Source organism: Pleuronectes platessa, chromosome 17 (assembly GCF_947347685.1).
Source record: "Pleuronectes platessa chromosome 17, fPlePla1.1, whole genome shotgun sequence".
NCBI classification, from domain to species: domain Eukaryota; kingdom Metazoa; phylum Chordata; class Actinopteri; order Pleuronectiformes; family Pleuronectidae; genus Pleuronectes; species Pleuronectes platessa.
In genome coordinates this window covers 12,598,913-12,625,190 of record NC_070642.1, presented here as the reverse complement: position 1 = coordinate 12,625,190, position 26,278 = coordinate 12,598,913, and the positions used below count along the sequence as shown (strand labels likewise).

Below are 26,278 nucleotides of genomic sequence, written 5' to 3'. Positions count from 1 at the left end.
AAAATGGCCACTAAAAGCAAAATGGCGGACTTCCTGTTGCGTTTTTCATAATGCTCCATGAGACTTTTTTTCATGACTGGTCACGATACACCTATATCCAGATTTTGATGAAAATCCGTTATGTGGAAACCTAGGGGCTGGTTCCAGGGGGCGCTGTAGAGCCATTTTGCCACGCCCAATTCCAATTACTCCAGAATACTAAAATATCCGCAGACCTTGAATTTCCTGCAAAGTTTCATAACTTTTTGAGCATGTCTAGACCCTGAAAAAGCCCCCCAAAGGGAAATAATAATAATAATAATAACTAGGGCTACGTTGTAGCACTTGCGGGCCCGAGCACCCGCACGTTGAAGCCTGTTGCGGTCGGTGGAGAGAGCGATCGATGACCAAGCGCACATCATCGATCGAGCATGCACTTCTCCACAATAAATGCGTTTTGCGCTCTGCGGCAGTAGGATTGCCAGTAGGTGGCGCCATCACTATTATTACGCACAGACATCTATTTATCTGTTCATGTAGGCGCTCTGATGTAGCGTGAGCAATTTTGTGTCAATCGGACAATGTTAACACAACTTAATATTCACACTGATCAGTAGGTGGCGCTATGACCCTGAACTAATATTTATATGTGGAGCTGTTCAGATTAGTATTGTGATCATAGGTCAGTAGTTTGGAGCCGGTTGGATAATGCAGAGTGGATTAACAAAGTACTTCCTGTTTCCTGGCGAATCAGTAGGTGGCGCTATGACACTGAGGAAATATTGACACATAGAGCTGTTCAGGCTTGTACTCTTATCATGTGACAGAAGTTTGGTAGTGATAGGACAATGCACAGTGGACTTATGAAAACATCGTTTCCTTTGGCGAAGGATGATCCTTCGCCAAACATCAATGTTTACATGGTTTGAGGAAATGTCACAATTCTGACCTTGATTCAATGACTTGACTGAGCTCATTTGAGCTGTATATCTTAAAGCAGCCAGGAGCAGTTCATCAAAGTATAAAACATGTCACTTCCTGTAGCCACCAGGGGGCGCTGTAATTTCAAGTCATAATTTCTGTGTAGATGTCATCAGGATGGCACCCTTGTCTTACATGTCTAGTTTGGACTCGATTGGACAATGTATGTCCGAGATACAGAACCTCGTGTTTTGATGGCGTTTAATCAAACTCAAGACGCCACGCCACGGTCACACGGTGTGACGAAAGGTCAATCTCTTAATCACTTTTTATCTCCATCTTGTTGTGATGGCACTGATCTTAATTTGAAGTTAATCTGATGAAAGCCCTGGGACAAGTGCATCAAGTAAAAATGTGGAATATGGAAAAAAAATGGCCACTTAATCCAAAATGGCGGCCTCCCTGTTTGGTCAAGCATACCTATCCAAGATATTTTTTTGTTTGTTATGAAACGACACATGTCCCGATAGATTTGTATAAATGTCGGCCATCGTAGTGCCGGGGTTGCCCTATAGGGGGCGCTGGTCAGTTTTTTTGCCACGCCCATTTCTTAAAACCATATGAATATCTTCAGGGGGGGGCTGTTGTTACACACATGTAGTTTGAGAGAGATAGAATCATGAACACTGAAGTTACAGCAATTTCGTGTTTCACGGCGAGTTGATGAACTTTAATGCCACGCCATTCATATGGCGTTTGACGAAAAGTCACGGTAATCTTATGTCTTCATTGTCAATGTCTTGGGACCCATTTGATACAGTTTGACATGGTTGAGGTCAGTGGATGAGGAGAAATTCATCCAAGTGTAAGACAAGCAAAAAACAAGACATTTCCTGTTGCCACCAGGGGGCGCTGCGGTTTTAAGTCATCATTTATGCATAGATGTCATCAGGCGGGGACTATTGTCTTACATGTCTAGTTTGGACTTGATTGGAACATGTATGTCCGAGATACAGATGCCCGTGTTTTGATGGCGTGTAACCAATTTTTAACGCCATGCCACGGTCACACAGTGTGATAAAAAAAAAATCCCTCAATCATTTTTTATCTCCATCTTGTTGTGATGACACTCATCTGAATTTGAAGTTGATCTGATGAAAGCCCTGGGACAAGTACGTAAAAGTAAAAATGTGGGATATTGCCAAAATGGCCACTAAAAGCAAAATGGCGGACTTCCTGTTGCATTTTTCATAATGCTCCAATAGACTTTTTTCTATGATTAGTCACGTTACACCAGTGTCTAGATTTTGGGGAAAATCGCTTATGTGGAAACCTAGGGGCTGGTTCCAGGGGGCGCTGTTGAGCCATTTTGCCACGCCCAATTCAAATTACTCCAGAATACTAAATTGTCCGCAGACCTTGAATTTCCTGCAAAGTTTCACAACTTTTTGAGCATGTCTAGACCCTGAAAAAGCCCCCCGAAGGGAAATAATAATAATAACTAGGGCTACGTTGTAGCACTTACGGGCCCGAGCACAGGCAATTTCAAGTCTGTTGCGGTCGGTGAAGAGAGAACGTTCAATGAGAAGCGCTCGTCTCTGCGTTGCATGCGTTTCGGCACTGCGGCAAGGACTATCGCTTCACTTACTGTAGCCAGCAGGAGGCTCTATGAACTAGAGGTAAGTAACCTTGAAACTATACTACAACAAAACCTATTGCTTTATCTATCATCATATGCTTACATGCCGCAAGGCTTTTTTAATATAAAACTGTTATAAAAGTTACCGTTTATTTAACACGTCTAATGAACAGATTGAAGCAAGTTAGCTGCAGGGTCGTATGTTTGGTTGAGACTTTATGTTTTATTATAATAAGTTAATATCAATATGCTACACGTGTAAGTTGCATGTGATAGTAACTATGTTTCACCATTATTCTGTTGAAGGCTGGTATATCCACCATTACTATTCCCACCGCGTTTATTTAGCCTGTCATGGAGTTTTAAAGTGAATATGACAGTTTAGATATGATTATAATCTCCACACATCAGTGTTGTAAACAGTTCTCAAATTAATTATATAATTATGTTTTCCAACCGAGGGAAGTGGAGAGACTTGATGTGGACTGTTATCAATAGCTCTGTGGGAGATTATCACCTTGAATATTACAGATGAGGTAGAAAGACATTTTATCTATTTTTACAATGTTGTATTTCTTTCAGTACTTTTATCAAAAGCGACTTAAAATATGTGCATTTAACCATTAGGATACAAACCCAGACCACAGTACAACGGTTCTATCTGAAATCTGTTGTGCTTCATACACAACTCAAAACATTCTTTAACAGTGCGTTTCTTCTCTTTATAGATGAGGAACTGCAGCACCTGATGTCGTCAGCAGCAACGTGGTGGTCAACACGTGGACGACTGCATCATCATCAGAAGCTACACAACACTTCTAAATTCCTCCCTTAAATAAAGATGGCCTGCAACTGTTTAGTGGTAACAGTCATTGCTCATTGTCATGGATAACAATTCATTTCTATCTTTATTATGGTTGGTTAAAATAATAAAAACTTATTACAACAATGTGTATCTTTTGCTTTCTGATTTGATACACTTTAGATAAGAACCCAGTGTTTAATATTTCTGCTTTGCCATAAGAGACAAAACATGGTCAATTGGTCATCACAGCTGTGTCCTTCAGGCTCGTCCGTCCCTAATAAAATGAGAGGAAACATAAAAATAATCAGATCATAATCATTTCATCTTAGGAAATAGGTAGTGTACATCATTTTCAAATTCTCTATGAACACTGTCTGTTCTAGTAAAGTTACAATATATTATATCCACCATTACTATTCCCACCGCGTTTATTTAGCCTGTCATGGAGTTTTACAGTGAATATGACAGTTTAGATATGATTATAATCTCCACACATCAGTGTTGTAAACAGTTCTCAAATTAATTATATAATTATGTTTTCACACCGAGGGAAGTGGAGAGACTTGATGTGGACTGTTATCAATAGCTCTGTGGGAGATTATCACCTTGAATATTACAGATGAGGTAGAAAGACATTTTATCTATTTTTACAATGTTGTATTTCTTTCAGTACTTTTATCAAAAGCGACTTAAAATATGTGCATTTAACCATTAGGATACAAACCCAGACCACAGTACAACGGTTCTATCTGAAATCTGTTGTGCTTCATACACAACACAAAACATTCTTTAACAGTGAGTTTTTTCATCTTCATAGATGAAGAACTGCAGCACCTGATGTCCTCAGCAGCAACATGGTGGAGATCTGATTTGATACACTTTAGATAAGAACCCAGTGTTTTATATTTCTGCTTTGTCATAAGAGACAGAACATGGTCATCACAGCTGTGTCCTTCAGGCTCGTCCGTCCCTAATAAAATGATAGGAAACATGAAAGTATGTCATAATTATAGAGAAAGAGTTACATATGAACAAAGTGTGTATTCTTATTTTCGGTGGATATTCAACTATGTATTTGAATATGCTTTTGGATTAAAACGTGCACTACCATGACAATGAATGTTTAGTATGGAGCTATTTCACATTAAAAGTATTGCATTATAATTTAACACATTATGTATTATGTGCAATACTTTGTAAGTAATGAAAACAGGTCTGTACCTGGAGTCAGTGTTCAGTCTGGTTGGATTCAAGTTGTGTCTCACGCTGGACATCCTAGAGGAACATTGAACACAAATACACAGATATGTTAAGTCATACATGTGCCATGTTATCTGCTTAACAGACTTTTACATGGTAATAATAAAATATTAATTCAAAGTTAATCAGATCATAATCATTTCAGCTTAGGAAATAGGTAGTGCATATTAGCCTACAATTCTGTATGACACTGTCTGTTCTAGTAAAGTTACAAGGCTATGATTTACTCATATTTAACAAAAGAATTCAGTGAAGTCTGTCTGAGATTAACGATTTAAATACTGAAGGTGGGAGACACGGTTACTTTTCACTGTAACACGTTACAACACTACTCTGAAGAAAGAGCTTTAGGACACGTAATGCTCCTTTGAACAGCTGCTCTTGCAATGCAGATGTGACTTTAAACACTCAGGTTTCTCAGGTTTCAGTTAGCATCGCTAGCCCGCTAGCGAAACTAACTTACAAGCCGACAAACAGTCTCCTGTCTCAGAGTCATCCGCATAAAGTAACGCTTATATCTGCTGGGTGGACCCGCTCATGTCGTTTCATGTCGGTGTTTGTCGGTAATAACCCCAATCGAATCGAAGAACAGTTACTGCACCCATGCGAAGATATTCTTAGCTTGCTTGTTAGCGAGCTAGTTAGCCTCCGGCGCTAGCGAAAAAGAAGCCGACACACAGTCTCCTGTCTCAGATTCATCCTTATAAACGAACGCTTATCTCTGCTTGGTGGACCTGGGTTCATGGCGGTTGTTTCGGTAACAGCTGGCATTCGCATCGAACCCGTTGATATACACTGAGCTGGTATGTAGCTCCCGGATTAGCGTCCCTTAGCTATCACGGCTGATTCAAAGGCACCCTGCGAATCACATCGAAATAAAATACTTAACGTGACTTACCACAGAAACGGAGGCGCAGACATCGTTACCGTGACCGTCAGGAGAAGGAGCAGAACATCAAAGTGTGTAATTTACCGGGTATGTGGGTGTAAGCCATTTCATGAGGCGTTCACTTGTAACTGGTTAAAGCCAAACTCACAACACACCGCACAGCTTACACTGTGACGTCACGTGAATTTCAAACATCTATATCGCTTAAACGAGGGAGTTAAAATAAAATACACCCCCCTCAGAGTTGTCATGAAGGAAGAACTTAGCGATTGAGACTAAAACCAAAGTTTGAGCAATGCTGTAAAAGGTTTAATTCTCCTCTAAAGTTGGCCACCCTGTAAACACAGTCTGTTAATGCATAGATAACACAAAGCATGGTCTGACACTGCCATCTAGTGACTAAATATTGCAGCACATCTGCCAGATATAGATGTTTTCATTCCTCAAACTGGAAGCCACACCACGGTCACACAGTATTATGAAAAGTTGCAATTTCGTTAACTTTAGATCTTCATCTTGTTTTGAACACATGCATCAAATTTTTACGTTGATTTAATGAAGGCCCTACGAGTAGTGAATCAAACTGTAACACATAGAAAAACAAGACATTTGCTGTTGCCACCAGGGGACGCTGTGATTTTAAGTCACGATTTCTGTACCGATGTCTTCAGGTCGCGACTCTTGTCTTATGTGTATAGTTTGGACTCGATTGGACAAAATATGTCCAAGATACAGGAGCCCGTGTTTTGATGGCGTTTAATCAAACTTTGAGGCCACACCACGGTCAGACGGTTTTGCTAAAACTTAATCCTTCAATAACTTTAGATCTCCATTTTGTTGTGATGACGATCGTCTAAATTGTAAGTTGATTTGATGAAAGCTGTAGGAGGAGTACTTAAAACAAAAAATATCGAATATGACCAAAATGGCCACTAAAGTCATACTGGCGGGCTTCCTGTTGCGTTATTCATAATGCACTGATGGACTTTTTTGTGCATCTAGTCATGATACACAATAGTCTTTGTTTTTTTTGAAGATCGGTGAATGCTAAATGAGGGGCTTTTCCGTAGGTGGCGCTCTTGAGCCTTTTTGCCACTTCCTTTTCAAAATACTCCAGAATACGTAAATTTTCGCCGCCTTCGAATTTACTGCAAACTCCTACAACTTTTTGAGCACATTAAAGCCCTCAAAAAGCCAATTCATTTAAGCTAAGAAAAATAATAATAATAATAATAATAATAATCATTTCAATTTCAATAGGGCCTCCCACCGATTTCGGTGCTCGGGCCCTAATAAAAATCCTTACAATTTCAATAGGGCCTCTCACCTTTCGGTGCTCGGGCCCTAATAATAAAAATCCTTACAGATTCAATAGGGCCTCTCACCATTCGGTGCTCGGGCCCTAATAATAATAATAATAATAATAAAAATCCTTACAGATTCAATAGGGCCTCTCACCATTCGGTGCTCGGGCCCTAATAACTAGGGCTACGTTGTAGCACTTGCGGGCCCGAGCACCCGCACGTTGAAGCCTGTTGCGGTCGGTGGAGAGAGCGATCGATGACCAAGCGCACATCATCGATCGAGCATGCACTTCTCCACGTTGCATGCGTTTTGCGCTCTGCGGCAGTAGGTTTGCCAGTAGGTGGCGCCATCACTATTATTACACACAGACTTATAGATCTGTTCAAGTAGCCGCTCTGATGTAGCGTGAGCAGTTTCGTGTCAATTGGAAAATTTTACCACAATGTCATTTTCACACTGATCAGTAGGTGGCGCTATGACCCTGAACTAATGTTTATATATGGAGCTGTTCAGATCAGGATTGTGATCATAGGTCAGAAGTTTGGAGCCGGTTGGATAAGGCAGTGTGGATTAACAAAGTACTTCCTGTTTCATGGATAATCAGTAGGTGGCGCTATGACACTGAGGAAATATTGACACATAGAGCTGTTCAGGCTTGTACTCATATAAAGTGACAGAAGTTTGGTAGTGATAGGACAATGCACAGTGGACTTATGAAAACATCGTGTCCTTTGGCGAAGGATGATCCTTCGCCGCACCTCAATGTTTAAATGGTTTGAGGAAATGTCACAATTCTGACCTTGATTCAATGACTTGACTGAGCTCATTTGAGCTGTATATCTTAAAGCAGCCAGGAGCAGTTCATCAAAGAATAAAACATGTCAATTCATGTTGCCACCAGGGGGCGCTGTGATTTCAAGTCATAATTTCTGTGTAGATGTCATCAGGCCGAAACTCTTGTCTTACATGTCTAGTTTGGACTTGATTGGACCATGTATGTTCGAGATACAGATGCTCGTGTTTTGATGGCGTGTAACCAAACTTTAACCCCACGCCACGGTCACACGGTGTGAAGGGAAAGAAATCCCTTAATCATTTTTATCTCAATCTTGTTGTGATGACACTCATCTGAATTTGAAGTTGATCTGATGAAAGCTCTACGACAAGTAAATCAAAGTAAAAATGTGGAATAGGGCTAAAATGGCCACTAAATCCAAAATGGCGGGCTTCCTGTTTAGTCTAGCATATCTATCCAAGAGACTTATTTGTTTGTTATGAAAAGACACATGCCCAAATCGATTTTTGTACATGTCGGCCAATCGTAGTGCCGGGGCTGCCCGTTAGGGGGCGCTAGTCAGTTATTTTGCCACGCCCATTCCTTAAAACCATATGAAAATCTTCAGGGGGGGGATGTTGTTGCACACATTTAGTTTGAGTGAGATAGAGCCATGAACACTGAAGTTAGAGCAATTTCGTGTTTCGCGGCGAGTTGATGAACTTTGATGCCACGCCATTAATATGGCGTTGGACGAAAAGGCACAGTTATCTTATGCCTTCATTATCAATGTCTTGAGACCCATTTGATACAGTTTGACATGGTTGAGGTCAATGGATGAGGAGGAATACATCCAAGTGTAAGACAAGCAAAAAACAAGACATTTCCTGGTGCCACCAGGGGGCGCTGTAATTTCAAGTCATAATTTCTGTGTAGATGTCATCAGGATGGCACCCTTGTCTTACATGTCTAGTTTGGACTCGATTGGACAATGTATGTCCGAGATACAGAACCTCGTGTTTTGATGGCGTTTAATCAAACTCAAGACGCCACGCCACGGTCACACGGTGTGACGAAAGGTCAATCTCTTAATCACTTTTTATCTCCATCTTGTTGTGATGGCACTGATCTTAATTTGAAGTTAATCTGATGAAAGCCCTGGGACAAGTGCATCAAGTAAAAATGTGGAATATGGAAAAAAAATGGCCACTTAATCCAAAATGGCGGCCTCCCTGTTTGGTCAAGCATACCTATCCAAGATATTTTTTTGTTTGTTATGAAACGACACATGTCCCGATAGATTTGTATAAATGTCGGCCATCGTAGTGCCGGGGTTGCCCTATAGGGGGCGCTGGTCAGTTTTTTTGCCACGCCCATTTCTTAAAACCATATGAATATCTTCAGGGGGGGGCTGTTGTTACACACATGTAGTTTGAGAGAGATAGAATCATGAACACTGAAGTTACAGCAATTTCGTGTTTCACGGCGAGTTGATGAACTTTAATGCCACGCCATTCATATGGCGTTTGACGAAAAGTCACGGTAATCTTATGTCTTCATTGTCAATGTCTTGGGACCCATTTGATACAGTTTGACATGGTTGAGGTCAGTGGATGAGGAGAAATTCATCCAAGTGTAAGACAAGCAAAAAACAAGACATTTCCTGTTGCCACCAGGGGGCGCTGCGGTTTTAAGTCATCATTTATGCATAGATGTCATCAGGCGGGGACTATTGTCTTACATGTCTAGTTTGGACTTGATTGGAACATGTATGTCCGAGATACAGATGCCCGTGTTTTGATGGCGTGTAACCAATTTTTAACGCCATGCCACGGTCACACGGTGTGATAAAAAAAAAATCCCTCAATCATTTTTTATCTCCATCTTGTTGTGATGACACTCATCTGAATTTGAAGTTGATCTGATGAAAGCTCTACGACAAGTACATTAAAGTAAAAATGTGGAATTTGGCCAAAATGGCCACTAAATCCAAAATGGCGGGCTTCCTGTTGCATTTTTCATAATGCTCCAATAGACTTTTTTCTATGATTAGTCACGTTACACCAGTGTCTAGATTTTGGGGAAAATCGCTTATGTGGAAACCTAGGGGCTGGTTCCAGGGGGCGCTGTTGAGCCATTTTGCCACGCCCAATTCAAATTACTCCAGAATACTAAATTGTCCGCAGACCTTGAATTTCCTGCAAAGTTTCACAACTTTTTGAGCATGTCTAGACCCTGAAAAAGCCCCCCGAAGGGAAATAATAATAATAATAAAAATCCTTACAGATTCAATAGGGCCTCTCACCATCCGGTGCTCGGGCCCTAATAAAAATCCTTACAATTTCAATAGGGCCTCTCACCATTCGGTGCTCGGGCCCTAATAATAATAATAAGAATAATGCCTACAATTTCAATAGGGCCTCTCACCATTCGGTGCTCGGGCCCTAATAATAAAAATCCTTACAGATTCAATAGGGCCTCTCACCATTCGGTGCTCGGGCCCTAATGAAAGAACTGTATCTTTAAAACACATATGCCAAGGCAAAAAAAACAAACACTGACACATTATCTGCAGTGTTTTGTACCTTGACCTTCTAATGCTGAGTGAGCGCTATTTGGCAACACGAACTTCTAATAATGTCAGCAACAGCAGCACTGTTCTTCAGCTCTGCTCAGATCTGAGTTCAGTCGCCTCAGACCACAACAAGTCCCAAATTAGCTTCTACCTAATAATAACAGTCACTAGTAGGTTTTGAAAAGTCTGCAGCTACTTAAGATGCAACAAGTGATCTGCATGAGAACAAAGTGTGTCTTACCGTGTGCGTCGTTCTCCTTCACACTCACACTCACGCACACACACACACACACACACACTCACAAACACACTGGCAAAGGCGCGCAGGTGCATGTGTCTCTGTCCTCGTCCCCTTTTCGCTCTCTTTAGATTCCTTCCTCCTCCGCACCCCGTGGTGGTTGCGGGCTGGAGCAGAGCCCTGGGGTCCAGGCCAATGGTGTCGCTGGGATTAAAAAACTCCTCCTCCTCCATATTGTAAATGTTCAGCCCCAATGACCTCTAATAACCCCCACATTACATTTAAAGTTTAAATATAAATGCATTATTACTCAAGATAAAAATTACAAAAAACACAAATTTACAATCATATTAATAATAATAATAGTCCTGACCATAATAATAATAATAATTTTAACCTTAACAATAATAATAATAATAATAATAATGCACATGCACATGCACGTACTGTGCACAACCAACTAATGTTTGTATACAAACTTCTTTTACATAAGTTAGATTCTGATATCCACAGTGGCTGAAATGAAATATTAATTATTTTCAAGTTGGTAATAAGATAATAATAATGGCAGTGAATCTACATAACTATTAACCTAATTAATTGTTAATTAATTCATGAATTAAGCAAAAGATCATGAGAATGAATTGTTGAGGAAGAAACCGAGGCTGGAAAGATGAGGCCTGATCCGATCAGCCTGCATCCCACATGAATACATTTAAGAAACAGGTTATTGCTCTTCAGTCTGATTCAGTGTTTATGAAAGTGGATAAACCATCAATGTTATAAAAAGGTAAATGAATTAACCGACACTTGTTGTTGTTCCAAGGCATTTTTATTGAGTTTGAACACACAGATTTAACAGTGAACCGGTCGATAGAGGGATTGAGCAAATGATCGATCCTGTTCACAGTTCAGGCAAAAAATAAAACACTTTGAGGCTATTTTTAGCTCTTTCATAGAAAGAATAATATCAGCTAATTCAAGCGTTTTAGACAAACTCTCATAATCTACAGGTGTAGTCGAAGGCACTGACAATCAGGTCAGTGATGTAGGACATGTGGACAGCGGCTCACATTAATGACCTCATATTGTGTGTGGTGTTGAAAGAAATAACAATTCTTCTTCCCATGTCTGTAACTTTAATACCAAGGCCTGCTGCCCTCTTTACACTGGCTTGAGTCTGATGAGGATTTCCAGAGTCAGGTTTTACTTTGAGTCCTATTCTCGAAGGAATGGCAGTAACAACACAGTCAAGGAACCAACGGCGAGCGAACATTTTCACGTCAGTCGGTTGCTCGTCGTGTCATTTATCACAAAAAGTGGAAAACACAAGTGAGAGGATCACTGGTTTGCCTATAAATAAATTCAAAGACACTTAGCGAAGGCTGCCGTGGAAATGACATTCTCAACAAAACGACATGATGTAGCAACTCCTCTTAGAGACACAGAGAAATCTCATGGCTGTGACCTTCATAAAGATTGTGCTTCGTTGTTTTCTCAGCATTGTCTCGACAATACACATTCATTCAAACCATCTTCATAACAAACGTTCTTTTGTCGGGTACTCAAGCTACATAGAAGCTTATCTACAGTATATTGTGTGATTTAATACGTTGTAACCTCCTAAATTACTAATACTGATTCCTTTCAAACAGAATAACAAGTGCTGTATATATTCCTATAATGTGAGACCAGCTTGCATGTATATATCCTATTAACAGTCTCCAAGTTCAGAGTAAGAAAATAAATTCTACATGTTTAAATAACTTTCTTTTTGAAGTCTGGATGAAGCGCCTATTGTCTGTTAATTATTTGTCCGTAAATCGAAAGTTCATCTACTGAAATAATCAACAATCACTCCAAAATAATATGTGCTAAGCTGCCTGAATAAATAAAGATTCTTTCTCATATACATACAGACGACACCGGAGGCCATCTTTTCATCAAAGTGCTCTGACGTCCACATTGTGCATTGTGAGACTATTGCAGCAGAATGGCCGACTACTCAGACGCCCCACGGTGTCATAAAAATCTACAAAAAAATCCATATCACACACACACGTAACCATCACTGTCCACATGACAGCTGCAGCTCAGTCGCACCGACAGTCACTCCGCCCGCCAAGTAGTGGCTCAGCAGGCCTCAGGCGGTCAGCTGCTGGAGCCGGGACTCTGCGGAGGCGTCGTTCCCTGATGATCCACCCGGGGGAGCTGATTCCTCCAGAACGTGAAGTGGCTGTAGGTGTCCGAGCAGGGGAAGTCCGAGGAGGAGGCGCGCATCTTCAGGGGGAACACGTGGTCCACCACCTCCCCGAGACGTACGTACCTGGAGAGAACCGAGAGTCACACACGATACATGATTAAACTCAACATTTCATGTAAAGTAATAAGAACGTTTCCCCCAGTGGAGGTGATGTACAGTGGACGCAGGACTTACGATGAGATGTTGGTCTTGGCGTGCTCCTGCACCAGCTCGCCTTTGGGGTTGACTGTAAAGATCCTGTTCAGTGGTACTCCTACTTCTTTGTAGGAGTATACATCCTACAAATATACAAGAGGAGTAGGATTCAATGTTAAAATAATTCACATCTCATTTAAACAGATATTTAACAATCTGCATGAATATTTAATCATATATAAATCTTCTACCCAATACTATCAATTGTACTGTTTGTATGATGTGTTTGTGTGTGTGTATGTGTGTGTGTGTGTGTATATGTGTGTGAGTGTATGTGTGTCTGTGTGTGTTTGTGTATGTGTGTTTGTGTGTGTTTTTGTGTTTGTGTGTGTGTGTGTGTGTGTGTGTGTGTGTGTATATGTTTGTGTGTGTGTACCGTCGGTCTGTTGCCAAACGCTGCATAGAAAGGCTGCTTGTTGGGGTAGAAGAGGTTCTTGATGTCAGTCAGACACTCAATCTTGAACTTCTCTGGTTTCTTCTCGATTACCTCCCTGGCAAACACACACACACCACGAGGATGTAACAAGAACCAGCACAACACAACAGCCCTCGTGTCACAAAGAGCCATGAAAGGTGCATTTGAAGAAATGTGTGCCTGTGTGGATGTGAGACCTGTGCAGAGCTGAGAACAGGCTGCTGGGGCTCAGAAGGACGGGGCCGACAGGAAGCATGGTGCCTCTCTCATTGACCCAGTGCAGGTAACCTCTGGTCATGTCAGCCATGCCGATGGCTCGAGCTGAGCAGTACAGGAACTTGTAGCCGTTTCTAATGGAGACATATGATCAGCTATGGTTGTAAATACTTCCTCACATTTTTATTTATAAAACCATCTTGCAACTTCTCCCTTTATGCATTCTGTAAATTCTTTTTTAAAACTCGATAAAAACAATGAGTGGTGTGTTTACAGATGAGTGCTTACTGGCTGACTTTGTGGTAGAGGTGTGCGATGCCCTGGTGGGTCCAGTCTTTTCCCAGCGTGGGCAGGATGTGACCCAATGTGTCGGACCTGGAGACAAACACAAGTGATATTTGAGAAAGTGATTTATTATACTTTATAGTTAGATTAAGCCGAGCGGCTTGACAGTCTACTCACTTTAACCTTTCAAATCAAAATGGAAAAAAGTGCCTCATTATCGACAATGAATAAAAATGAAAAATGACTATTGTGAAAAGATTATTTTCATTCTGCTGAATCCTCACATCCATTAGAAGGTCATTTAGGTCCATATGAACATATATCATCTATTTTCACTTCAAACTAAGAATACTATAGCAGCATTATAGACGCAAACGTATAATATATATATATATATATATATATATATATATATATATATATATTTATACCTGTATATTCACTGACCTGGTGATGGTTCCATCTATGTCGGAGATAATTATCTTGTCGTCCCAGTTCCAGAGGTAGATGGTTCCCTGACAGCGAGAGGTTCCCTGGTACTGAGTGGTCACACTGAACACTACATTGTTCGGCCCATCCTGCAGCTGGAGAGACTCCTGTGTGTGTGTGTGTGTGTGTTTGTGTGTGTGTGTGTGTGAGAGAGAGATAGAGAGAGAGAGAGAGAGAGAGAGAGAGAGAGAGAGAGAGAGAGAGAGAGAGAGAGAGAAGGACGGACAAGAGATGAGAATGATAAGTGATATATGATGCTAAACAGATTGATTCTCCGCTTCAAAAAAAGCTTCTCACCAGCTGCTCTGATGTGAGTCGCAGGGTTTTCTTATAAGACACGCCCCCTGATGCCAGCCCTGGCTCGGATTGGACGCTGGTAGAGGTCTGGTTGGCTGCTCTGAGGTCTTCATCACTTGAAGAAGATTCTTCTTTGTGCCTATTTTCAGAGTGAGAGGTTGATATTTATAGGACGTGTCACGAGCAAGGCTGTTCAGTGTTTTATTTTTGTCTGGATTATTTATAGACTTCTTACCTGCTTGTCATTGTCCCAGGCTGCTCAGCAGAGCCACACGCCCCACACTCCGACATGGAATCCTACAGGAGAAAAAACGGTGTTAATCAATGTAAAACTGCATTTTTCATTTTCTGCAAAAGTAAAAGTCACTAGTTTGTGATGTCTATGGCTGCAACAAACCAAAAAGAGCAACAGAAACATTTCTTTCATGAACAGAAAATGTAGAAAATACCGATTTGTTGCCGCTGTTCCTGCCTCTCCAGGAGAACCACCACCTCCCCCCTCTCTTGGGCATCTTCTCCTTCATGATGTTTTCCACTGCAGCCTGGAGCAGAGCACACACACACACACAACCAAACACACACCCACACACAAACAGCCACAACCAACACAACACCATAAATAAAAATACTTAAAAAAATGAAACCCAACCACAAATCAACAAACACTAACTCAGAAACAAAGATGTATCTGCAGCTGAAATGAAGATAATAAAGAAACGTGAGTGAGAGAGGGCATGTGTGTGTGTTTGTTTGTGTGTGTGTGTGTGTTTGTGATGGGGGGGGGGGGACTCTGACGTACAGAGCTGTAGTCCAGCACACTGGTCAGATAACAAAGAAGAAGGTCAAAGGCCGAGCAAATGTAAGTGAGGCATGCAAACTAAATAACGGATGAATGGATGAAGCGATGAAATTGAGAAGGAGGGAGCGATAAAATAAAAGGAAGGAAAACAGAGCAGAACAAAGTTTAACTCGAGTTCCCAAAGAGAGCAGATTCAGAGGAAGTTTGAGGTTGAAATAACAACATTTAAGATGTGCGATCAGGTTACACTTGATATTAAGCACCCTCCTGAATAGATGAAGGAGACCTATGTGTGTTAAAATACAGATATACATGATGCAGTACCAGTTTTAGCCCAAAGAGGGGGTGGTATGCAGGTACAACAACCAGTATCTGTGTCATGTGTGCATATTGATTTCTTACCTTTGGCAGAGGTTTCTGAAAGGCCTGCATCGCCAGCATAAGGGGAGCCGCAGAGCTCCAGTTATAGTACCTGAGGGAGCATACCAAAATATATTTATATCATTTCTATGAACACTGCTGCAACTTTTTTTCTCACTCGTTCAAAGTGTGCACGTCTTACTTGGAGCCGATTTTTACAACCAAGTTGGGGTCGTCGATGAGGGAGGGGTTCTCTGCGAACTGCTGGTAAGAGATGATTTTCTCGTGGAACTGCTCTGTGAACACACACAAACACACACACACACACACACACACACACACACAGGTCAGGTTCATGTCAGGGTGTGTGACATTTAGCCGAGAGTCCTGCACAGGGTCAGGTACAATTAACATTTGTTTAACGTGTAAAAGACCATGTAAATTCACCTGTACGATTGAAAAGTTAAATAAACCAGGGCGGGCAGCAGGTGGGAACTTAACGAAATCAGAAATTGAAATTATTGTGCAATATTTTTATTTGTAAATCAGTTTATATAAAACCTAGTCACCCCCAAGGATGCATCTTATTGTGAAAGCCTAGGACAGAAAAGGTCAGCTCAAATATCAAGTCGAGGAGCGGGACATATGTTACCGGATCTTGGTGGGTCTTGATTTGACTTGAAGATAATTAGAAGTAACGGGTCAAGTCTCTTGCAAAATAAAACGGATCCTTCCAGGACTCTGATCTAGCTTGCTGTCATCCCTCCGTCAGTATGAGAAGCTTACCTTTTGTGATCTCCCTGTTGTCAGTGAGGCCTCCACACAGAGAGATGGCGATGGACGGCAGGTCTGACATGAGGTCGCAGTAGCTGTCCATGCCGCTGTCTCCTCCAGAGCTGAGCGACTGCGGGGACTGACTGGAGCTGTGGAGGCCCGGGTCTGAGATGCTCCTCACGGCTGCACCGCCGTCACTGCGAGAAGATATAATTGCGTTAAAACTTATATCACGTAAACATTAGTGCGTCTCTGTGTATGTGTGTGTGTGTGTGTATACGTACCTCTTAGGGAAGTAAAGTGCTGCCACTTCAGGCTCGAGATCTGTGATGTCATCCAGGTAAATCCCATCTGAACCAAGATGGCGGCTCCTCTTGTCTACAACTGAGCAAAGACTCTTTCAGTAATTGAACTTGGAAAACAATTAACCTTCATGCTTTTTATTGATCATGTGCATGACTAAAAAAACTAATTGATTCACTTCAAAACACCACAAACTTTTCCGCAATATGGGGTTCAGCGATTATGAGTAACTGTCATTCAAATTCCACTGAGCTTTATTGCAGAAGGAGCTTTACATACATTACACCCTCAGCTAATGAAATGATGGCTGCTTAGATAATGTGTTTTTGTGTTATTATAATGTTTTTAAATTCTCCTTTGAATGTTACCTTTTCTCTTGGATGGAGAGTCAGTCTTGCCAAGCGGCCGCGGCAGCGCCTCCTCCAGGTCGGCCATCATACGAGCAACCACACTTTCCACCGCCCCCTCCTGCCTCTCTGATTCGACGGTCTGAGACTCCATCCTCGTGGATTCTGACTCCATCCCAAATGTGTCCATCGTCTGTTCTGTGACGACCGTGTCCTCCGACATCAGCAGCTGAAGCGCTGATGTTTCACACGGGGCCTCTGAAGACGTCTCATGAGTAATCACGCGGAAATGGGTGCTGTCAGACACGGGGATGGATACGGGACACACTAGTGGAGGGTCGGACCTCATTTGAAGGAAGGACGGCTGCAAGAAACAGAATGATGTTGACATAACAATAAAAACACTGAAACATGTACTAACTGAACCACAATATTGTTGTTCTGTGTGTGCACGGGGGATGCTGGTTACCCTGGCGGCCTGTGGCAGCTCCCCCCACGCCCAGTGCATGGCTGGATTCTGGTTGTCCGCGTCCGACGGCTTGGTCAACAATTCAGAGTCACTCTTTGGGGACGTGGGACGAGAGTTTCCAGGGCTGAGAGAGGAAGAGACGAAAAAAGGGGATTGACTCCTTCTCAATTGTCAGCAGAGGAGTTTGCCGTTCTTTGTGTTCTCCCCCAGCGAGTCATGTTTGGCGTCACAACATAAGTGTGCACCACGGAGACCAGTGGTGAGCAGTTACAATGATCGTTATAAAAGTCTAGACTGCCCGAGTAGAGAGGAAGAATAAATTAGCGCGTTCACCCAGGAGTCATGTTTCAATCCTGAGTCTGTAAGAACCTGTGTTTACTAGTGAGTCAATTGTAGCCAGATGTTAGCGGCTATTACTGATTTTTTTTTAAAAAGGGGGCTTAAAACATCTGTTTTCGCTCCATCTAATTGTAGGTGTGTGTACATGTCTGCTTGTGTGGGTCGGGCACCTGTGGATGGGACTCCACCCTCCATCTGAGTGGGTGTAGATTCCAGCCTGTTTGTAGGAGCCGCTGGTCGAACCGACGATTGTCTCGTCTCTTAAGACATCCCGAGAAGAAGACCTGGAAAACACACAACACACCCGGAAAAACATCATGTAACGATCCATGTGCAATTCTTTGTTTTGTATTGCGTCTTGTATTTTGTGCAGGGCTATAATTAACCCTCCAGTTTTTACCTATTTCCCAGAGCAAGTTTTAAGACCCACATAAATCTTGCCTGCCATGTCATGCAGCCACAGTTCAGTGAGATTTATACTGAGCTCTAAAGATGTTTGAATGTCATGTGAGTCGATCTGTTCTCCAAGAGAATGTTTACCAGGGATATTTTAGACAAAAGAATAAATCCTTAAAAAAAAATAGAGGTAGAAACTAGGAGCTCATGTTTTCATCTGCGTCTGTCTGTTAGCTAGCAGGATTAATGCAAAAAGGACTTAGCGGATTACCGTTAAACTTGGTGGAAGGATGTATTACTGGTGAGGAAAGAACCCATTCATAATTAATATAGAATAATTCCAGGATCTTAATCCAACATGCTTAGGAGATTCATATTTATTTATTTATTATTTATATTAACAAATCTGGATCTAGTGAATGTAAATGTGGTTTCATGTGTAGACTGTCGGGTCTAAGTGGAGGGATGAGCTCTGCTGAGTGACAAAGCAGACATGTCTTTGCTAACGCCACATTTACAATCATCTTATTCCTCATGGGCCAATAACTGTATTCACTGTGACCCACATGAAACATGATGGTGTTGTTTTCTTACAGTAGAGAGCAGCAGAGATGAAAACAACTCAGGGGCTCGTTTTACAACTGCTGCTGTATCCATTCATGATGAGTGGACCAACCGCATACAATACGACTCCTATAGCTGCGTGCCTGACCTACTTACTGCGCATGCTATAAGCCATTTTGGATCCAGTGCTCCGATGCACAGCGGAGGCCAAGTTTCACTTATTCACATGTTACACCAGCCGCGCATATGTGTGTCCACATATGTTAGCTGGGGCCATTCACAAAAACGCCCCCACACACACAATGACGATGTTTCCTCTTTTCATACTTGAAGCTTCCTCTTTCACATCCAGTGGTAATCACAGGGCTGACGGGGGGGGGGGGGGGGGGTTCTGTAGGGTTTCAAGTGCTTTCTCAGTGTGTAAGTGGCATCACCACAGCTGGAAGCCTCTGTTTCTCCAGGCCGCGGCTCCTCTACAGCTGCTCTCCAGGCTCATTCCAGTGATAAATTGTACTTTTTATCTCGACACCTCCCTGTCCTCCCTTTCCCTGGCTTCCTTACTCTGTCACGTGTAAAGCTTTTTCCTCTTTGCCACACTATTATTACTCACTTGTGTCTGTTTGTGGCTTTGCTTGTAAACAGGATTATGCAAAAACTTCAAGACTGATTTCAACTAAACTTGGTTGAAGGATGGGGCCTGGACCTGGGAAGAAACCAATACATTTTTGTGTGTTATCAGATTTCTAACAAATTGTCAGAAATCTGAACCCTGGCCTTTCTAGTTGGCTTATTTTGCGTTGCTGTACAACACTGTTACTTCTCTTGAGTATATAGACACAGTTAGGTAAATACATGTTCATTTGTTTTTCATGTCCATTGTTTAGGACTATGTTTTGTGACCAATAAGGGGGCGGCTGTGGTTTAGTAAGAAGAGCAGAGTGTCTCTCCTCTTCCTCACCTGTTGCTCTCCATCTCCGCGCATTCGTCGGAGCTGATGTCTATGGTGAACATGTCCTCGTCTCCGGAGTAGTCTCCGCTCTCCTCCCTCCTCACGTTGTCCGCCCGGGCTTTCCTCCTCCGCTTCCTCCTCTTCTTCATCATCCCGCCGCCGGGCTCCCCGTTGCTCCCTGCGGAGCCCAGCGTCAGCACGGGCGGCCCAGAGGTCTTCCCCATCAGGGAGGAGCTCCTGAGAGCGGCCCCGTCCGACATGATCGGAGAGGTGGCCAGGTAGGAGGGAACCACTTCCTGTTGGAACGGGAAATAGAATTCAAAGAGTGTTTTTCTTTGAAATTTATATAATATAATTTCACTTCAACAAAGAGATGCACTGAATTTAACCCTAAATACTACCAACATATATAAACATATAGATATTTCAAGTAAATGAGCCTTTCTATGGTGGGAATCACAGGGGAGATATCAATATTAATTTCTTAGTCTTAAGGTTTTGATAATGACAATTCAGGAATATATTATATATTGTATACATTGGCCTATGTATTGGCATTGATAATTTTAAACTCCCTAGTACAGTATCAGCATCGACCCCCGAGAAATACATTATAGTCGGACACATTCTGAAATAATGGAAAGGTCCTGCACTGATAAAACCTTTATATGCTTTTGAACTCTTTTAGCAAACAAGTTGGGTTGTAAAACTCCTGCTGAAATACTACTCTTGTTGCGTTGCTAGTGGTCCGAGACAAATATGCACAGACACTGCCAAACGGTTTGCTGAAGGAATTCATCAGCAAATCCAAACCAGTGTTAAACCCAACTGTTTATGTAAGAAGAGTTTTTTTCCCTCCTTCTAGGAAAGGAAAAGTCTTTCCAGGAGTCAGAGCAGGGGAAGTATAACTCTGTGTGTGTGTGTGTGTGTGTGTGTGTGTGTGTGTGTGTGTGTGTGTGTGTGTGTGGGTGTGTGTGTGTGTGTGCAGACGTATGGAAAGAGGCAGACAGAGAGAAAGAGAGAGAGAAAAAAGAGAGGGAGAGGAAAAACTGAGCAACAACCGTATGATTAGTGGCCCGAGAATGCTCGCTAACGTTTTGTTTCCCTGTTCCAAGAAAAAAGAATTCAAAGAAACAGAGCTCCTCCCCTCTCCTTTCTATTCCATCGTCTGGTAATAATAATCGGACACCCCTCTAGGGACATAAATCAGCCACTTCCCCTCGCTGGAGCCGCCATCGTTGGTTCTACACTTGTTTATGTTTTTCAGCTGCACACATCCTCACGTGCACACGATAGCAAAATGAAAGTGTGCGTGACGTGGCTCTTTAAATCTGTGACCAAATGCAAACACTGGAAGCAGCGGCTTTCCAAGGCCTGATTAAAACTGGCTACTTCTCCCGTGAATTGTAAACCGATCTTTGATCTGTTCTCCCTAGATTCTCATTTGAGGACTTCTGACTTCATCTGTTTAACTTGTCAACCATTCCTCCAATAGCCAAGTTCAAAACATCCTTTACATTTCTCTATACGCATATTTCAAGGGACTTCCTCTCTTGGTCTATCCTCGATCTTAAGGCCACGGCTCTCAGGTCAGAGAACCTGGGTTACTCCTGCAGTGACGACTCTGACTCGCTGATGAACAGGGGATTGCTGTTCAGCTAAAAGGGAAAGCAAGAAATTCCTGGCTGCGGTGCCAACCCTGCACACAGCGTGACCTTGTTCAAACTACTATGGCCCCGTTGGCAGGAGAAAGGTAGATTGGACAACATCTCTCAGTTGTAAACATGGGTGTGTCTGGGTTTCAGGGCATCAGAGGGTGGACAGTGATGTTTGAAATGTTTTCTTTGCAAATTTTGTTTTCATTCGAATCGTCATGCACCACTGACATGTCATATAGGCACATGAATCGAGACGGATATAACAGACAAGACATTTGGAAAGTATAACAGCACTCAGGGCAGTTTTTCATTTAGTGCAAAGGATGGTAGTTCCGTTTCAAATTTAGATGACTTGGCAGCACTCTGACCAGATGCCCTAAGCACGGAGTCTAGATTCAAAAGGGCCGGACCTTTTCCTGTATGTCTTTCCCCGCATTTCCTGTCCAGCTTCCCTATTACTATCTAAAAAGACCATGACTAAAAGTCCTCATAGTCCCCTTAAATTCAATCAAGTTGCACCAACAACACATTTATAGATATCAGTCCCCTAAATGTGACTGTTCCTTTATCCAGAACCATATATTATTCTCTGGGAAATTTATGAAAATGTCAAAAAACGTTCTATCTTGCAAAGTTAAACATACTGGAGCTGTCTCCTGATCTAGATCTGCCCCAAAATATCTAATGGGTTCTTCCCTGACCCATATTGCATCCTTCCACAAAGTGACGTGTAAATCCGTCAAGTTGATTTTGCGGATTTTTGATCCCAAACAAACATACAACCCAACCAACAAACAGACAGGTTTGTTGGTTGTACACAGAAGAGAACACATCATAACATGCAGCACAGAATTGCCGCCATCTTAAGTTGAAGGAGAACTGTTCTCCATACCTGATCGTTTTCTGTTTCTTGCACGAAGAACGCCTCTCCATTGTCCCCGAGCTTCATGTGCATGTCCACCGGTTCCCCATTGATCTCCATGTCAACCTGAGGTGGGACGAGAATTCAAAAGTTGAGCAGCCTAGAATGATTCCCTTCCACCTTAAAGGCCAATCCCTTTGTGTTTCCATCTGGTTACCACTTTCTCCAGGGACCGGAGGACGCCCATCTTGCCGAAGCGAACGTGGAAGGGCGAGCACTGCAGCGAGCCATCGGGCTGCCTCACGACAATGACGTCAATGCAGCCGGAGAGGGTGGCGGGATTGAGGCCCCGGTACAGCTCCTTGACCTGGACGAACAACTGTCCCACGTAGTTCATGGTCTGACGGGTCTGAGGGGGGGATGAAAAACAAGACAGAACAAGATATATTATTAAGAATTCAAACTATAAACATTGATTGGAAAAAAGGTTTACATGTGCCCCTTAAATAACCCAGTTATGATCAGTCAACACTGGGCATACAGTGGCCGTGCCTAAAACTCATTCAACCTTTAACGGAGGAGGTGTTTATTATCCAGCAGCTGTCGCGAATCCTTCAGTCTGTCAGTCAACCCGCTGAGGACACTTAGCTCTGCGTCACTGCAGTGGGATGAGGTGACTGGTATGACTGAGGAAAGAGGAGATGGGGGGCTGCTCTCTCCTTAGCACTTTGGTAATTTCTCCAAGGGTAGACTATGGCCCGCATACTGCTCTCTGACCCCCCCCCCCCCCCTTCTTTTACACTTCCCGATAAGTCTGGAAATCCTACACAACTGTTTTCCATTCAGCTAACCCCGGACAGCCGAGGTCAGAGGACGGACCGAGTCAGACATAATCTGTGTTCGTCGCCCGAAGGTGATCTAGACTCAGGGCGAGGCCTCGTGAAATCGAGAACACCTCGTCCCTGTTTACGGCGACTTCTCAGAAGAACTGTGAATGTCGTCTTTTTCAAGGAAATGGATCCACTTGTGTACACGCTTGACAAAGAGTGAGCTTTTGTACCACTAAGTCGGTCCATGTTGTTCAAACACTATACACAGTATTTGTTTCTGGACTGAAAGCTACAAAGTAACACAGTGTCTGCTTTACTTAGAGTTGGAGATTTCTCGTGTTGTCTTTTTGCTTCACTGGACACAATGGGACTTCTTCTACTACCCATCAGGATTGAGTAACGTCTGACTCGCGATCTAAAGATAGTTGTTGTTTGGTCACTGTCATTGAAATGTAATCAATCCCACAATGTCCTGAGAGGAGTGATGAAGTAATACTTCAACAAGAGAGATCTAAATCAGGGGCCGTAGAGGGGTCAAACTTTACAAAGAGGGGCCAATTATAGGTCTAACATCGTGTAAGCTCCTAATTCAGTAAGATGCACATTTAAGTTATACCTTTTTAACTGCTAGCTCTATAGCTTTGAGCAAAGATGAGTGTTTTCTTCAAAAAAAGCTTTGAAAATTTAAAATCTGATCAAATTCATTATAAGTATTGTTAGTAAGTTAAAAATGTTGGGTTTTGTTTTGTTTTTTAAAGACTACTAATAAGATTATGTCACTTCAGGGACCAATCAGATTTCAGCTGGGGTCAGTGCCCCCCTCGTCCCACCCCTGGATCCACCTTGGGAACAAACATGTTTCCCTTGGTTGTAACATGTCTCCATGTTCTTTGTTATTTCACCACATACACATTACACGATAATAACTGCATACAGGCATATAGGCACATTCCCCAACTTCTCCATTCCAGTCCTAATCTTGTGCTCAAGTGCGTTGTCTCGTTACCCCTCCAATTACTTCACAGTGAAAAATCCCATTTGTTTACCATTAAAAAAAACATGTTTTAAACAAGGAAGAGCGTCGGACCTTGACCTTGCCTCAGTTAGCCCCCCAAAATGATTACAGAGCATATAGGCTTTGTACAGTTGGAATGAGGATAAGCCACCATGTGAGAAGGCCCCTTATAGAAAAATTAGAGCCCTAATTTTAGAGCAGTGGGTGAATGTGAGAGGACGCGACCATGTCTGGGTATTGAACAGGACCTGAAGGCCACCTTCACTGCATGCAATTATCAATTTTGTGTTTCGCTGAGGCTCTGAGCTGCAAAGCTGACAGCTGATTTTCAAAGCGGTGGAAATCTGGTGTGATACAATGCCACACTACACGCTGCTGCTGCTGCTGCTGCTGAGCCTCATCCAAAAATAGATTGTCTTGTGTTGTAGGTGAGACGTAACAAGAGGAACAATGTCTCACAGCACACAGAGACTACTCCTGCCGACTGGGTAAAATCACATATTTCCCTCAACTTCACTCAGACTGTGAGTAAACCCCACTGTTCTGTAAGGCCAGTGGTTAGCTGTGGTATGCTCATTAGTTTAATGGATTTACAAGCTGCAGTTATGAAGATTTGTACTTGCAGGATGGAATCTGGCCGGGCCACTCATCCCATCATGTGTTGCAGACAAAGTCTTCCTCATACTAGTACACAGGCATAACACATACACCTCAGAGAGTAGAATCTACACATAGCATGAACACTACAAAATAAAAGCATAAACTTGGACATGGAAAATGTATCTTAATAATATTTATTTCTATCAAAAAGACTCACATGGTAATATATGTACTGGGCGGTATTAATTATTCAACCATCGCTTCAGTTTGTCCAACAACATTTTTAAAGGGAAATAAATGGACTACTTGTATGTGAGTTGCTGACTCACATTCACCCCAGGGTGTGTAGGTGGAAAACGTTATTAATGAATGATGAATGATAAACGACTACAAAGACACAGTATTGATCATGTGTGTGAAAACCGAGTAGATCAAGTCCATTGCCACACACACAGTAAATACACAGAGCAGGCTCCTACCTTTAACAGCTGAGTGTGCAGACAGACACGCAGAGGCAGGAGGCGAACACCATCACAGCAAACCCATGATAGAGGAGCAGTTTCCCCGCAGAGGTGACAGAAACCTGACGAGCTGTCACCGGCCAATACAAGCGGAAAACAACACGGACTATTTCAGCCAAAGCTACGCTGGTGTCTCCCTCTGACTGTGTCCCTCCGCCTCCCTCTCTCTCTCTCTCTGTCGCTCACTCTCTCTCCATTTCTCTCTCTCTCTCTCCCTATGTTTGTCTCAGGGAGTCCATACCGTCTATCGTCTTGTCAGTGGATGACATCACTCCGTCCGCCGACCAATCAACGCTAGGCTGTTGAGTTGAAAAATCCATCGCTTCGGGTGCCACAGTGGCACCAAACAGCAGCCACTCGCTTCCTGTTTCATCCAAATGAATACATTCTCTTAGTGTATTTGTAGTAATTTATGTAAGCTACAACCAAGGGAATAAATACAAAACCACTTTTGAGTTAAAAAAAATTAAATTAGAAGCCCTGAAATATGTTTTAAATGTATTCTTTTTTTACATGGTTTCCTTTTTGCTGTCTTTGTTTTATTTCGTCATGCTCAGTCTATACGTTTTACGATGTGAATTATCTATATATAAGCCATGACACAGGAATGCTGACCTCACCAGGCCACCTGAGGAAGGGGGTTTCAGCAGCAAGGGGGGGGAGTGGTCGGTTCTCTACGTCAGCGTCTGGAATCAGCGAGTCAGTGAGCTGATCTTTCTGACCAATCACAGCTCCGCATGGTGGCACATGCGATGTTAGCAGATGCAGCCTGAGTCAGTGTGGTTTGACAGAGCTGAACAACAGTGAAACCAGTAATACTCAGTTAACACACACACATATATATAAATAGATATAGATTTTCTACTTTTGTACATTTACTTGAGCTAATATTGTATGTTTATTAATTTATAACTTTTTGTTATCACATTGCTTATGTGCCTGTGTG

General features: G+C 42.5%; 2 protein-coding genes across 2 annotated transcripts in view; both read right to left on the bottom strand.

The window, feature by feature from the left end:
• The window catches only part of LOC128459940 (dihydroxyacetone phosphate acyltransferase), a 62,835-nt gene extending 52,295 nt beyond the window's left edge, over positions 1-10,540 (bottom strand). Inside the window, exon 1 of the mRNA XM_053444906.1 lies at positions 10,390-10,540. The gene's annotated coding sequence lies outside the window, so the exon portion shown is untranslated. The remainder of the gene's footprint in view (positions 1-10,389) is intronic.
• Positions 10,541-11,213: 673 nt separating this feature from the next.
• Positions 11,214-25,606, bottom strand: LOC128460057 (phosphatidate phosphatase LPIN1). The gene is made up of 20 exons (XM_053445073.1): positions 25,291-25,606; positions 22,584-22,775; positions 22,397-22,492; positions 19,856-20,142; positions 18,108-18,221; positions 17,599-17,722; positions 17,151-17,493; positions 16,764-16,863; positions 16,492-16,676; positions 15,908-16,001; positions 15,748-15,817; positions 14,996-15,088; positions 14,782-14,843; positions 14,547-14,685; positions 14,208-14,356; positions 13,764-13,850; positions 13,457-13,609; positions 13,221-13,335; positions 12,824-12,927; positions 11,214-12,712 (listed from the first exon to the last, which is right to left on the bottom strand). Exons 2-20 carry the CDS (start codon positions 22,761-22,763, stop codon positions 12,538-12,540), a joined length of 2,670 nt encoding a protein of 889 aa, XP_053301048.1. The 5' UTR covers positions 22,764-22,775; positions 25,291-25,606; the 3' UTR covers positions 11,214-12,537.
• Positions 25,607-26,278: the final 672 nt, after the last annotated feature.

What these genes read in the sequence shown, in the direction of transcription:
- LOC128460057 (XM_053445073.1), bottom strand. Translation starts at nt 22,763, where the DNA reads ATGAACTACGTGGGACAGTTGTTCGTCCAGGTCAAGGAGCTGTACCGG. An exon ending in TTCAGAAACCTCTGCCAAAG is followed by an intron (nt 15,089 to 15,747) that starts GTAAGAAATCAA and finishes GCTCTGCTCCAG; the next exon opens with GCTGCAGTGGAAAACATCAT. An exon ending in CGTTTGGCAACAGACCGACG is followed by an intron (nt 12,928 to 13,220) that starts GTACACACACAC and finishes GTATATTTGTAG; the next exon opens with GATGTATACTCCTACAAAGA.